General features: G+C 35.8%; 1 protein-coding gene across 1 annotated transcript in view; it reads right to left on the reverse strand.

Annotated features, from left to right (window-relative positions):
* RB1 (RB transcriptional corepressor 1) overlaps positions 1-16,631 on the reverse strand; it is a 168,322-nt gene that overhangs the window by 25,099 nt on the left and 126,592 nt on the right. The window contains exon 18 of the mRNA XM_027848122.1: positions 12,734-12,855. Coding sequence (XP_027703923.1) covers positions 12,734-12,855 — 122 coding nt within the window. The remainder of the gene's footprint in view (positions 1-12,733; positions 12,856-16,631) is intronic.

The following is a 16,631-nucleotide window of genomic DNA, read 5'->3' on the forward strand; positions in this document are numbered from 1 at the left end:
TAAATAAGATAAAAGGAATGAATGTATATAAGCATACACAGCCAGCTTAATTGCATAGTAGAGGGAATTCTAAGGAGACAAAATTAGGGATGTAAGTAATTAATATTAAGTATAATTATAATATTAATATTCTAATTTATTTATTTTATTTATTATAATGTTAACATTCTCTAGGGAATATTTCATTAGACCTAGGCATACTTAGTAAATATGGCAGTTACATATCAGAATATCAATATTCTCTCTTCATAAACTTTGGTTAGTCCAGTGCTCTCTGTTGCATTCTCTTTAAATTGGGCAATGAAGAGCCATTCCTGATTCCTGAATCTGGGTATCAGCTGTGTAAAAAGAATTCTAAAGTAGAAGCACGTACTGCACTTTTATGTGAACTTCTGTACCATAATTAACAGCTCAGAAAAGGAAGTAAATTAGTAAAAAGGATAAAAAGGAATCATTACTACAGTGATTTTATAGAGGCCTTCTTTCCTTTCCCCTCAGCCTTGTCCTGTTTATAATTACTAAGTTGCTCCAACTAACCTACAGTCTCTTTTCTTCATGAACTGCCAAATACTTTAGGGGGTTAATTTGGGTAGTAGTTATGCTATGGTTGCATTCTATCATAAACCAATCTTGACATACATATACACAAATAAAACAATGAAAGCAGAATTTCTCATGGAACCAGATTCTCTTAGCTCTAATAATGCTTAAACTAACCTTTCCAAGACACTTTATTAACTCTCTATTATTTAGTCCATCCAAGCAGAAATTCATTAAACACTGTGGGACCAATGTTTCAAGCAATTTTCTTTGCTCTGTGTTACAGAAGATTTATGTGACTAATATATTCTGGTATTAATACCTGGATACAGTAATGGTACTAAATAGATTCTGAGGTTTCCCACAGATTACCTATCTCCACAAAATAGTTCTAAACTTACCAAGTTGATAGTTTCTTTTGCTCAGACGTGTGTAGTTCAACCGGTTAGGAGGAAATGCTAATAGGGCCCAAATTACAAGCTCCATAGAAGCTAATTACTTTCACTATGTTAACTGGTTTTTCTTTTCAATTTCAATTCCTACCTATACTACTCCATTGAATCTTTTTCTTGAAGACACAAGTCTAGAAGACACAAACAGTAAAGACAATGACTTGAGAAGATCTATGAGCAAGGTCTCAAAGAAAAATTCAGACTGGATACAAGCCCAAAAAGAATTTCCAGAAGAACTAAAGACAGACTTTTTTTTAAAAGAGCAAAAAGATTATTAAAAAAAACAAATAAGAATGGTAGAGGAAAAAATGGGAAAAGAAATGGGAGCTAAACAGCAAAGTTATGAAGAGAATTTAAAGCTTGGTAAAAGAGGTACAAAAACTTACTGAAGAAAATAATTCCTTAACAATTAGAATTGGCCAAATGGAAGCTAATGACTCCATGAGACAGCAAGAAAAAATAAAACCAAGTCAAAAGATTAAAAAAAAACTGAAGAAAATGTGAGATATAATAAAAACAACTGACCTGGAAAAAACCTGATCAGGGAGAGATGATTTAAGAATTAGTGCACTACTTGAAAGCCACAGGGGGAAAGGACTAGATATATTATAATTCAAGAAATTATAAAGGAAAACTGCCCCCAAATCTGGAGGGCAAAGTAGAAATGGAAAGAATCTACTGGTCATCTCCTTAAAGAAACCCCAAAATGAAAACTCCTAGGAATATTATAGCCAAAATCGAGAGCTCCAGTTCAAGGAGAAAATAGAACCTTCCAAACAGAAAGAATTCAAGAACTGTGGAGCCATGGTCAAGATCACATAATATTTAGTAGCTACCACTCTAAAGAAATGAGAGCTTGGAATATGATTTTCCAGAAGGCAAAGGACCTAGGATTACAACCAAGAATAACCTACCCAGTAAAACTGAGTATAATTATACAGGAGAAAAATGGATATTTAATGAAAAAGAGAACTTTCCAGCATCCCTGATGAAAAAACCAGAGCTGAATAAAAAATCTGACATTCAAACCAGAATACAAAAGTAACATGAAAATGTTAACATGAGTGAGAAATTATAAAGGACTAAAAAAAGGTTACACTGTTTATATTCTTATATGGGGAGATGATGCATATAACCCTGCAGAACTTTATAATGACCAGGGGTTTTAGAATGAGTTTAATTAGACAGAGGGCCAAGGTGTGATTCTATTAAGTTTAGATGGTCTCAAAAGAAGAATGGAAGGGTAAAGGAGATGAAAAAGGGGAAAATTGATCTCACATAAACAGAGCATGTAAGGAAGAGTTTATACAATAGAAGAGGCAGCAGGGGGAAGTGAACAATACTTGAACCTCACTCTCATCTGAACTAGTTCAAGGAGGAAAGAATAAACATACACAACCGAGTATAGAAATTAATCTTACACAAAAGTGAAACAAAAGGGAAAGGGGTTAAGGAAAAGGAGAGGGGGGAGTATAAAAGAAAGGGCAGATTAAGGAAGGCAATAGTCAGAAGGAAAACACAACTCTTAAAGAGGTGACGGGTAAAAAAGGGAAGGGCAAATATAAGAGAATAGAATGGAGAGAAATACATAGCTACCAATCATAACTGTTAATACGAATGGGATGAATGCACCCATGAAACAGAAGAGGATAGCAGAATAGATTAGAAACCAGAATCCAATAATATGTTTACAAAAAACACACTTGAAACAGAAAGATATGAGGGGTGGAGCCAAGATAGTGGAGTAAAAGCAGCAACTTGCTTGAGCCCTCCCCCAAAACCCTCCAAATACCAGTAAAAAATGACTAAACAAATACTAGAGCAGCAGAACCCACAAAAAGACAGAGTGAAACAAATTTCCGACCCAAGACAACCTGAATGGTTGATAGGAAAGGTCTGTTAAGCTGGGCTGAGAGAGGAGCACAGCTCAGTGTAGGCCATGCAGTCAAAGACTGGGCCAGAGGAAACCTGGAACAGGCCTCACGGGACAGAATCACGAGAAGCTGTGGTGGTTTCCAAACTTCTCAACCCACAAATGTCAAAGACAACTTAGAAGGTCAGTGGGAAAGGTCTGTCAGGCCTGGGTGAGAGGAGCATGGTCCAGTCCTGGCCTTAGCAGATCCCCAGGGTGGTAGACACAGTGGCAGCGGTTGCTTCCAGAGCTCTCAGCCCACAGACAGTGGGGGGATCGAGTGGCTGATCAGAGGGGGATTGCAGGGATCTCTTTGCTGGCTGTGAGGCAGGATTCTCTTGCTTTGCCCGTGCTTGTATCTGGGTTGCAGTCCTAGGTGGCAGTCCTGGGGTAAGGAATGGGCATGGTAGAGCTTGTGGCGGTGGTGGAGGGAATCTGCCCCACAGTTCCAAGGCAGAAAAGAGAGCCTATGGTCACTCACAGACTAGTGCACAAGCCAGGAAAGGAGCAAACAACTCTCCTTTGATCATACCATCTTGGAAGAACTGAAAATTTACAGGTCCATAGAAGTATCTCTGAAAACAGTTGCACAAAACCCCTGAAGTTTGGAACAGTACACCCACCACACTGGAAGCAGAGCCCTACCTTAACAAAGAGTTAAAAAGTTAAGTAATTGGCTGGGAACATAAGCAAACAGAGGTCCAAAACTCAAGACTATAGAATCTTACTTTGGTGAAAAAGAAGATCAAAACATACAACCAGAAGACAACAAAGCCAAAGCTCCTATATCCAAAGCCTCCAAGAAAAATATGACTTGGTCTCAGACTACGGAAGAGCTCAAAAAGGATTTTGAACATCAAGTAAGAGAAGTAGAGGAAAAACTGGGAAGAGAAATGAGAGATGCAAGAAAATCATGAAAAATGAGTCAATAGCTTACTAAAGGAGACCCCAAAAAATGCTGAAGAAAATTACATCTTAAAAAATAGACTAATCCAAATGGCAAAAGAGGTCCAAAAAGTCAATGAGGAGAAGGATGCCTTAAAAAGCAGAATTGGCCAAATGGAAAAGGAGGTCCAAAAGGTCACTGAAGAAAATAATTCCTTAAAAATTAGAATGGAGCAAATGGAAGCTAATAACACTATGAGAAATCAAGAAATTATAAAACAAAACCAAAAGAATGAAAAAAATAGAAGACAATGTGAAATATCTTATTGGAAAAACAACTGACTTGGAAAATAGATCCAGGAGAGATAATTAAAAAATTATTAAACTATCTGAAAGCCACGATAAAAAAAAAAAGAGCCTAGACATCATCTTTCAAGAAATTATCAAGGAAAACTGCCCTGATTTTCTACAACCAGAGGGTAAAATAGAAATGGAAAGAATCCACTGATCACTTCCTGAAAGAGATCCCAAAAGGAAAACTCTTAGGAATACTATAGCGAAATTCCAGAGTTCCCAGGTCAAGGAGAAAATATCGCAAGCAGTCAGAAAGAAACAATTCAAGTATTGTGGAAACACAATCAGGATAACACAAGATTTAGCATCTTCTACATTAAGGAAGTGGAGGGCTTGGAATATGATATTCTGGAGGTCAAAGGAGCTAGGATTAAAACCAAGAATCACCTATGCAGCAAAACTGAGGATAATCCTCTGGGGGAAACATGGATATTCAATGAAATAGAGGACTTTCAAGCATTCTTGATGAAAAGACCTGAGCTGAACAGAAAATCTGACTTTCAAATACAACACTCAAGAGAAGCATGAAAAGGTAAACAGGAAAGAGAAATCATAAGGGACTTTTAAAGTTGAACTGTTTATCTTCCTACATGGAAAGATGATATTTGTAACTCATGAGACCTTTCTCAGTTCTAGGGTAGTTGGAGGGAATACACACACACACACACGGCACAGGGTGAGTTGAATATGAAGGGATGATATCTAAAAAATAAAATTAAGGGGTGAGAGAGGATTATACTGGCAGGAAAAAGGGAGAGGTAGAATGGGTTAAATTATCTCACATAAAGGAGGCAAGAAAAAACTTTTACAGTGGAGAAGAGGGGGGAAGTGAGAGGAAATGAGTGAATCTTATTCTCATCAGATTTGGCTTAAGGAGGGAATAACATACACACTCAATTGGGTATGGAAATCTATTTTACCTTACAGGAAAATAGGGGGAAAAGGGATAAGAGAGGGGGGGATGACAGAAGGGAGGGCAGATTGGGCAAGGGGTAATCAGAAGCAAACACTTTTGAGGAGGGACAGCGTCAAAGGAGAGAATAGAATAAACGGGATGGGACAGGACGGAGGGAAATATAATTAGTCTTTCACAACATGACTATTATGGAAGTATTGTGCATGACTACACATGTATAACCTATATCAAATTGCTTGCCTTCTCAATGAGGGTGGATGGGGAGGGAATAAGGGAGAGAATTTGGAATCAAAGTTTTCAAAATGAATGTTAAAAATTGTTTTTACATGCAACTAGGAAATAAGATATTCAGGCAAAGGGGTATAGAAATTTATCTTGCCCTACGGGAAAATAGAAGGTGAAGGGGATAAGAGAAAGGGGGTTGGTGATAGAAAGGAGGGCAGATTGGGGGAAGAGGTATTTAGAATGTGTGCCCTAGAATGTGCGCCATCTTGGGGTGGGAGAAGGGGAGCGATGGGGAGAAAAATTTGGAACTCAAAATCTTGTGGAAGTGAATGTTGAAGGCTAAAAATAAATTAATTAAAAAAAAAGAAACAGAAAGATATACATAGAGTTAAAAAAAGGCAAGGGGGGAAGCTGAAGCAGGATCTATGCTGCTTCAGCAGAAGTAAAAAACACAGGGGTAGCAATCAATGATCTCAAACAAAGCAAAAGCAAAAACAGACCTACTTAAAAGAGAGAAACTGTGAAACTAAATTTTACTAAAAGGTAACAATTAATAACAACACTGAACACATATGCACTAAATGGCACAACATCTAAATTCTTAAAGGAAAAGTAAAATGAACTATAGGAGGAAACAGTAAAATTATAATAATTAGGGTCCTTAATTTACCCTTCTCAACCTAGATAAGTCTAATCATAAAATAAAAGATAAAGAAATTAAGGAAATGAATAGGATTTTAGAAAAATTAGATATGATACACACCAGGAGAATACTGAATAGGAAGAGAAAGGATCATACCTATTTCTCAGCTGTGAATGGCACCTTCACAAAAACTGATCATGTATCAGGGCATAAAAATCTTACAAACATACACAGAAAAATTAAATTCTTCTTTTTCTGACCATTATACAACAAAAATTGTATTCAATAAGGGATCTTTGAAGCACAGACTAAAAAATTAATTGGAAACTAAGTAACTTAATCCTAAAGAATGGGTTTTTCAAAGAACAAATCAGAGAAAAATCAATAATTTCATTAAAGGTAATGAAAATAATAAGATAACATACAAAAACTTTTGGGATGCAGCCAAAGCAGTACTTAAGAGGAAAATGTATATCTCTAAATGCTTATACCCATAAGACAGAAAAAGCAGATTAACAATTTGGTCATACAATTGAAAAAAACTAGAAAATCAACAAATTAAAAACTTATCAATTATATATCAATATAAAAATCCTGAAAACCAAAGAGATTTGAAAAAGAAAGAAAAAAATCACTTAACTAATATATAAAACTAGAAGCTTTTTTGGGTGTGGGAACCCAATAAAATAGATAAGCTGCTGATTAATTTGATTAAAAAAAAAAAGAGGGGCAGCTGGGTGGCGCAGTGGATAGAGCACTGGCCCTGGAGTCTGGATGATCTGAGTTCAAATGTGGCCGCAGACACATAATACTTCCTAGCTGTGTGACTCTGGGCCAGTCACTTAACCCCAATTGCCTCACTAAAAAAAGAAAAGAAAAGAAAAAAAAAAAAAAAAAGAAAACCAAATTACCAGTATCAAAAATGAAAACAGTGAATTTACAATCAATGAAGAAAAAATAAAAGCAATTATTAGTAGCTATTTTTTTTTGCCTAACTATATGCCAATAAAATTGACATTTTAAATGAAATGGATGACTATTTACAAAAATATAAATTGCCCAGATTAACAGAACAGGAAACAGAATATTTAAATAACCCTATCTTAGAAAAAGAATTTGAATAGCCATAAAAGAACTCCCTAAGGGGGAAAAAAAAAAAAAAAACACAGGACCAGAGGGATTTATAAGTGAATTCTACTAAACATTTAAAGAGCAATTCCAATTTACGTAAACTGTCTGAAAAAAATAGGCAAAGGAGTCCTACCAACTTCCTTCTATGGCACAAATATAGTTGTGATACCAAAAGCAGGGAGGGTCAAAATAGAGAAAAAAATTATAGAGCACTTTCCCTAATGAGTATTGATTCAAGAAAGGTAAATTAAATATTAGCAAGGAGATTACAGCAATATATAAAAATGATCATACACTATGATTAGACTGGATTAATATCGGGAATACACGACTGCTTCAATATTAGGAAAACTATAAGCATAATTGATCACATGAACAAAAAACAACAAAAATCATATGATTGTTTTAACAGATGAAGAAAAAGCTTTAGACAAAACATAACACCCATTCCTATTAAAAACACTTAGAAAGCATAGGAATAAACAGGCCTTTTCTTAAAATGATAAGTAATATCTATCTAATACCAAGAGCAAGCATTATCTGTAACGAAGACAAATTAGAAGCCTTCCCAATAAGATCAGGGGTGAAGAAAGAATGTTCATTAAAATCATTATCATTCAATACTTTACTATAAATGCTAGCCATAGCAATAAGACAAGAAAAAGAAATTGAAGGAATAAAAATAGGCAATGAGAAAACAAAACTATCATTTTTAGATGATATGATGGTTTACTTGAAGAACCCTAAAAGTCAACTAAAAAAACTAACTGAAACAATTAACAAGTGTAGTAAAGTTTCAGGATATAAAATAAACGCACACAAATCATCACCATTTCTGTATACTACCAACAAAACACAGCAGGAAAAGACACAAGAAATTTCATTTGAAATAACTACACAGCGCATGAAATATTTGGGAGTCTACCTGCCAAGACACATGCTGGGAAAATGGGAAAGCAGTCTGTCAGAAACTAGGCAGAGATCAACATCTCAACCAAGATAAGTACAAAATGGGTACATAATTTAGACATAAAGGGTGATATCTTCAGCATATATTAGTAGACCATAGAAGAAATTACTTACCAGACATATGGATAGGGGAAGAGTCACAGAGCAAACAAAAGATAGAGCAGTTCAGAAAAAGTAACATGGAAAATTTTGATTACGTAAAATTTAAAAGTTTTTGCATTAACAAAACCAATGCAGCTAAAATTAGAAGAAATCAAGAAGTCAAGATGGTACTGGAAGAATTTAACCACATCAATACAACATGCTTACTATAACTAGCAAGACAAGAAAGTTGTAATTAAATTGAAGGATGGTTTCCTCCTTAAAGATAAGAAACAATTTCATGAGATATTTGACAAAATTGACCCTAAATTGGAAGAGAGGAGAAAGAATGAAAAACGACACGGTATGTAATTCCAATAGCCCTAGTCTGACCTATTCAAACAAACTATTAATACTGAAAATGTATAAAAGAAAAGATATCATCTCTAATTATCTCCTTTCCCACAGAGTTTAACTGATGTAAAGCAATCACAACAATGAAATGTTCAAAATAGGCTAAAAATTGTCTCAGCCAGGAAATGTTATATCTTTGTTGAGAGATGTCCTTGTGGCATCCAAGGGCAAAAATGATTTAGGAAAAAAACTCATCTGCAAAATATTAAAGAAGAGAATGATGAAAAATTGTGAGTAGAATTTCTGCATCAAGCAGGGAAGAGAAAGCAGTAGAAGAAAAACAATTTCTCAAGAAAGCTTAGTTTGAGACCCAATTAAGCCAGATCATCCCAAAAAGCATTTCTATATGAAATTAAGAGAATAGCACACAGTTGAAAAAAATGAACAATTCTGAAAGCATTCTAAGAGAGATAATGATCAAATGAGATTACATATGTAAAGGGAATTGCAAACTTTAAAGTACTATATAAATGCTAGATATTATTATTATTTTTATCATCTAGGAAAGTGAAACCCCCACATTTTATACAATAAATAGAAATGGCACTTAAGAAAATGAGGTCAGACAGTAGTCAATAGTAATATAATCTACTACAGTAGTCCACTATTTTTTTTTTGTTTTTTCTTTTTGGTGAGGCAATTGGGGTTAAATGACTTGCCCAAGGTCACACAACTAGTAAGTGTCAAGTGTCTGAGGCTGGGTTTGAACTCAGGTCCTCCTGACTCCAAGGCTGCAGCTCTATCCACTGTGCCACCTAACTGTCCCTTAGTAATCTACTATTTGATAAACCCAAAGACTCCAGCTTCTGAGATAAGAACTCACTATTTATCAAAAACTGCTGGGAAAACTGAAAAACAATATGGCAGAAACTAGGCATAGACAAACATCTTACACCCCATACCAAGATAAAATCAAAATGGGTACACAATTTAGATATAAAGGCTGATACTATAAGCAAACTAGAAGAGCAAGGAATAGTTTACCTGTCAGGTTTATGGAGAATGGAAGAATTTATGACCAAACAAGAGATAGAGGACATTATGAAATGCAAAATGGATCATTTTGATTACATTAAATTGAAAAGTTTTTACACAAACAAAGCCAACGCAAGCAAGAGCAGAAGGGAAGCAGAAAGTTGGGAAACAATTTTTACAACCAGTGTTTCTGATAAAGGCCCCATTTCTAAAATACATAGAGAACTAGTCAAATTTATAAGAATACAAGTTATTCCCCAATTGATAAATGGTCAAAGGATATGAACAGGCAGTTTTCAGATAAAGAAATTAAAGCTATCCAGAGTCATATGAAAAAATACTCTAAATCACTACTGAATAGAGAAATGCAGATCAAAACAATTCTGAAGTACCTATCACACCTATCAGATTGTCTAACATGACAAAACAGGAAAATGACAAATGTTGGAGAAGATGTGGGAAAACTGGAACGTGAACTGATCCAACCATTCTGGAGAGCAATTTGGAACTATGACCAAAGGACTATAAAAATGTGCATGCCCTTTGACCCAGCAATACGACTTCTAGGTATGTATCCCAAAGAGATCATAAAAATGGGAAAAGGACCCACATGTACAAAAATATTTACAGCTCTTTTTGTGGTAGCAAAGAACTGGAAATTGAGGGGATAGCCATCAATAGGGAAATGACTGAACAAGTTGCGGTATATGAATGTAACGGAATACTATTGTTTCATAAGAAATGATGAGCAGGTGGACTTCAGAAAAACCTGGAAAAACTTACATGAATTGATGCTGAGTGAAGTGAGCAGAACCAGAAAAACATTGTACGTGCAACAACAACATTGTGTGGTGACTAACTTTGATAGACTTACCTCTTAGTAATGCAATGATCTAAGACAACTCCAAAAGACTCATGATGGAAAATGCTATCCACATCAAGAAAAAGAACTATGAAGTCTGAATGCAGATTGAAGCATACTATTTGCGCGCTCTCTCTCTCTCTCTCTCTCTCAATGTCTCTCTCTCTCTCTTTTTTCTTTTTTTGGTTTCTTCTGTCTTGTGATTCCTTCCATTGGTTCTAATTCTTCTTTACAACATGACTAATGTGAAAATATTTTAATATGAATGTATATGTAAAGCCTATATCAAATTGCACGCCATCTTGGGGTGTGGGAAGGGGAAAGAGGGGGAGAAAATTTGGAACTCTTACGGAAGTTAAGGTTGAAAACTATTAATTAATTAATTAAATTTTTAAAAAAGAAAGAAAATGAGGTCAGGAAGAATAGACCAAGGTCACACAGGAGAATTGTTCTAAAGACAAAGGAATTTTAGAAAGATTGGTTCTCAAAATATCTGAATATACATTTGGTATATATCTGATAAAAATATTAAAAGGGAAAAGGTGAGCTATCACAATTTATTTCCTATATAAAACACATCTTTAGTCACACAACTGACTAAAAAGCATAAATATGAAACGCATTGGTTGATTATAAAAAGGCATTTGAATTGGCATAGTAAAATTCTTTTTTTTAACCTAAACTTTTATTGATGTCTTCTGTTTCTTACATCCTTATAGTTATACCAAGTTATCTCCCTCCCTTCCCCTTCCTGTCCCCCAGAACCATCCCATATAACAAAATAGTATTTTTAGAGAGAAAAAAATAAAATCAGCACAACTGAGTGTTATATCAAGAAAGTCCAAAAACATGCAATGTGTAATACCTGTGGACCTTCCACCTCCATAAATGAGTGGAGAGGAATGGGTAGAGCAAAATTCAACTTTAAAAACTCTCCTCCAACAAGTTGTCTCTTGTGCTTATGTTACTATTATCCAAGATTCATTATATGTACAAACATAGAGATATATTTGTCTATGACCCTCTATCAACATCAAATGAGATTTAAAATCTCATTTGTCAAAGTCATTTTTGTCATATACTATGCCTTGCAGAGTCCAAATGCAAGGGGAATTCCTTACATATCAAAAGTATTTAACTTCTTTTGTGTTAAGGACCCTTTTGGTGATCTTGTGAAGTCTATGGACCCCTTTTTCAGAATAAAGTTTTTTTTTAAAATTCCTAATTGAAAGAAATGTTACATTTCAGATAGAAAATAAATATGTATTTTTACCCACTCATGGACCTCCTATAATCTACTCATGGTCCTCTGTGCTTGAAGAGGACCAAAATGATATCACTATGTCTTGGTCAAGGTACAGTGTATCCAACTGTGTCTGATCATAAATCCCTTGGGGAAGATCCCAAGTCAAGAAGGAAGTAAAAACATAACTATTATTTATTAAGCACCTATTATATGCCAGGCACTATGCCAATACAAACATTATCTCATTTGACCTTACAAATAACCCTTGGAGGTAAGGGATATTAAGGCACAGGCAATACTGGGCTCTATCCCCATTTTAAAGTAAACTGAGGTAGATGGAGATTAAGTAATTTGCCCAGGGTCACACACCTAGGAGTGCATATGGCCAGAACTGAATGCATATCTTGAAATGCTGGATCCATGGAGCCACCTAGCTTACTCTATTGTTCATGCTATAGAAAGTGACTTCTTTTGGATACTTCTATTTGCAGGTGATGTTGAGAGCACCTGATATTAACAGCATCAAGTCCTAGAGTACTAAAGAACCTCCTTATCAAAAGCCAGGACCACTCAAAAGATATCAGCCTAATAATACACATCAAAACCAAATGAATGGTAAATGTCTATTGTTTACCTTATAGCATACAGCTGGAATGGCAAATCCTCACATTAATCTATTATGACCTTCATACAGATGTAATGAGCCATGCCCAACATTTTGTAGCAGGAGGAGAAGAAGCTAGACTGCGTTCGAGAAGGTGTACTTTCAACAATCCTAAGCTCCTCCCTGATACCAAAGTTAATCCCTTTTCAACACCAATGTTCTTCTGATTAAGATAAACAGCGGTGATGCTGCTGCATAGCATGACACTACATTATCCAAAGAATCAGAAATGGGGGTGACTCACAGGTCAGTAAAGAAGCAAACAGGAGCACAGATCTAGAACGAGAAGGAACCTCAGGTGCCATTTAGCCCAATCCCTCATTTTACATGGTAGGTACGAGTAGGCTTCAGTATGTTCCCAATGATGACTGCGTGTAAGTAAATGCGTAAAAGACATGACCCAGGAAAAACATGACTGGAAAAGAAGGTGGGCATGCCATGCAGCAGACTAATGATATACTTACAGATCTGCAGCAGTGTGATTATGCTGGAGAGGCAGATTGAGAGTAGAAGTAGGTTCAAGGAGGTGATCAACTGGTCCTTCTCGTTCCTTTGATTGTTTAATGAGATCAAATAAAGGTGAATCCTGTATGAAAAAAATGACATTACATCAACACGTATCAACAGAAGTGATTACCTTCTTGAGCACCAAAACTACACTTTATTTGTAGGTTGAGGACTCATAACTCTAGTCAGAACTGTCTGCATCAACTTGGACTACCAAATGAACTGAGCACCAAGTCTCTTTCAAATATCCAGCAGTTCCTCCAAACAGAACATAAAGCATCACCTGTAGTAACAATTACCAAAGGTAGATGAAGATTAAGTAATTTGCCCAGGGTCACATACCTAGGAGTGCAAATGGCCAGAATTGAATGCATATCTTGAAATGCTGAATCCACGGAGCCACCTAGCTTACTCTATTATTCATGCTATAGAAAGTGACTTCTTTTGGATACTTCTATTTGCAGGTGATGTTGAGAGCACCTGATGTTAACAGCATCAAGTCCTAGAGTACTAAAGAACCTCCTCATCAAAAGCCAGGACCTCCTGCAAAATTAGTGTTAATCCTAAACTTCATGATCTCATTTTCTAAAAGTACCTAGTTTCTGTACAACATTTACCTAACACTGTACCCACATGGATGAATACTATACATGCTAATCATTACAGACTGTACTTAGGAGCCAGTTTCCTGTGTGTGCACTAAAAAGGGGAAAGTTCAGAGCAACAAAGGGACAGTGCAAACCACCAAGGAAAGGAAACCACAGGAAAGGACAAAATGTAGTCATGGATACTTTGAGTTCAGTGGAACCTCTGCACCACTGAATGAATGTAAATGCCTGTTAATTACTGCCTAGTACCCTACTTCCTCATGTCTGTTCCCTGTACACTAACTTCTTTCTTGCTAATTCTCCACAAAATACATGTAAGTGAAAGAAAGCAGCATAGATTGTTTCTGACAGCACAGTCCTCATTCCATATCTGTAGTTCTCTCCCTCTCTCTCCTTTACCTCTGTTCCTCCTTCCTTCCTCCACACTGGGTCTCTGTATCTCACCTAGACTACAAGTACAATGGTCCCAATATTGATGGACACAAGAGCTTTAACCTACTTTGTTTTTCTGACCCTCTTAGGTAGTTTGGTGGCCCTCCCCTCCAAGATGCTCACTACATTGGTGAGAACACAAAATTGCGTTTGGTGTGAACACTCAATCATCTTTAGCCACACTTCCCTCAGAAACAGAGATTATAGCCATGTGACGCCAAGCCAGTTCACTGGCTTTCTCCTGAGAGGACAGAGGTACATTTTATAATCAGTCCTCTGGGATGAACTAATTTCTAAGGTATTCTATTGTTGTTTTACTTAAAATGGCCACGATCACTGTGTATATTGTTCTCCTGTTTTTGCTTTCTTCATACTATATTCTTTCATGCAGGTTTTCCCAAATTCCTCTGAATTCTTCATACGTAAAACTTTTTTCCACGGATGTATTTAGTGGGTTAGAAACCTGGGTGCCTGAGATCACATACGTTTAGGTTCATTTAGAGAAAGATTTGGTAATGGCCTCTGGTCAAAAGCAACAGCATTTCAACCTGCCCTAGAAAAAGGAATATGGACCAAATAACCTTTATTATAGTGGTGACAACAGTTGACATATACATCTCTTGCCAAATCAACCCTGAGTTTCCACTGTTAGTCCTATTTGTACAGGTATTCAATGAGTAACTATTCTGTATTTAGGAATTTGTTAAATGCTATGGATAACAAAAAGAGAAGCATACAACAGAGTACCTGCCCTTAGGAAGTCTGCAGTTTTGTTGGAAAGAAAAGACACACACAAAACTGTAAGAAAAGTAAATATAGAATATAGAAACACAATCAAGTGACTATAAGTGACGGTAAAGATTTGCTTTCCATCTTTAGCTGCTGCCTGGTATGTTTCTCTATTTAATCTTCTGGATCTCTGCCTCTAGTTAGGAAGCTAAAATATAAGGAAATTTGAGCAGAGGGATAGGTACTTCAAGAGATATGTCCTATATCCAGAAAAACCAAGCCTACTTCCTGACTGTGGATTTGATGTAAAGGCTAGTTTATGCCACAATTCTGGAGGGAAGGTCTGGGCTGGTCCTATTGCTGCTTTCTTAGGGGTACTGAGTGTTGTGTTATTCTAGTATATTAGGGACAGGTGGGGACCTGTAAGCTTTCAGTGCTCCCAAAGTGGCCTATCTAGGGCAAAGTCTGATCATTTTCTACCTGGTTTGAGCTCTACAAGTTCCTGACCTGGGTTTGGGTCTGCACAATAGTCCAACTGCTGGACTCGGTCTCTCTCAGCAAGCTAGGAACTTCTGCTGGTTCAGAGTGACATAAATGCAGGCTTCCCTTTCATCTGGGATTCCTGCCCTTGTTAATCCTCTGCAGACTGGGCTAGATTCTGGAACTTCGATCCTGCTTCATTCCCTGAGTCTGAGTCAAAATGTTACTGCTTATTTCTGAACTTCCTTTTCTGTATACCACCAAGGGCCACCCTATCTAGGAATACCACCCTTAATCACTTTTTTTCAATTAAAAACTTATATTTTCTGTCCTTCTTATTCTCCCCTATGATGAGGACAAAGAAAAACAAATTTCTTGTAACAAATATGCAGTTAAGCAAAACAAATTCCAACACTGGACATGTCTAAAAATGAATGTCTCATTCTGCATGTACAGTCCATCACCTCTATGTCAGGTGGTTTATAGCATTTTTCATCTTTAGTCCTCTGGAATCATGGCTGGTCATTGTATTAATCAAAGTTCTTAAGTCTTTCAAAGTTGATTCTTTTTACAATGTTGTTGCTATAGTATAAATTGTTCTCTTGGTTCTATTCATCTCATTATGCATCAGTTCATACAAGTCTTCCAAGATTTCACTATTATATTTCTTATGAAATAGTATTCCAATACATTTCTATACCATAATTTATTTAGCCATTCCCCAGCTGATGAACACTTTCTTAGTTTCCAGTTCTCTGCCACTGCAAAAAGAGCTGCTACAAACATTTTTGTACACGTAGGACCTTTTCCTCTTTCTTTGACCTTTTTGGGACACAGTCCTAGTAGTGCTATTGCTCAATCAAAGGCTATGTAAGTTCAGTAACTTTTTGGTCACAGCTTCAAATTGCCTTCTGAAATGGCTGTACCAACTCACAACTCTACTAATAGTTTATCAATGTGCGTGTTTTCCTGCAATCCTTCCAAAATTTGTCATTTTCCTTTTTGTAAACTGTATGAATCTGATAGGTGTGAGGTAGAATCTCAGAATTGTTTTAATTTGCATTTCTCTACTTATTAATGTTTTGGAGTATTTTTTCATATGGCAATTGAGAGCTTGGATTTCTTCCTTTGAGAACCGTCTGTTTATATCCTTTGACCAATTATCATTAGAGAATGGTTGTTATTTTTATAAATTGGAATTAGTTCCTGATCTTAGGAATAAGACCATAATCAGAGAAACTTGCTACAAAGATTTTCTTTTCCCAATTAACTATTTCTCTTCTCTTCTTAATTTTTAGAAAATTCATAGATTTGATTTTAACTTTTAACCTAAAAAATTAAATGAAGTTTCATTTTTTACTTAATCTAGAAGAAACTATTTGAGAGAAGAAAAACACATTAACCTGATGTAGCATAGGTTAATATCAATACTAAATACTTATCAACTATACAGTATAAAGTATCATCAGCTGCAAAAGTACATAAAATATTTTTATCAAGATTAATCAAATAATTTGTCACAAACTTAGCACACAATATTAGGAAAATCTGATATGTTTCAGAATTATTCTTTTGTCTCCTACTAGAAAATATGTAAATCATACTT

Source organism: Vombatus ursinus, unplaced genomic scaffold (assembly GCF_900497805.2).
Source record: "Vombatus ursinus unplaced genomic scaffold, bare-nosed wombat genome assembly UNPS02005659.1, whole genome shotgun sequence".
Classification (NCBI taxonomy): Eukaryota; Metazoa; Chordata; class Mammalia; order Diprotodontia; family Vombatidae; genus Vombatus; species Vombatus ursinus.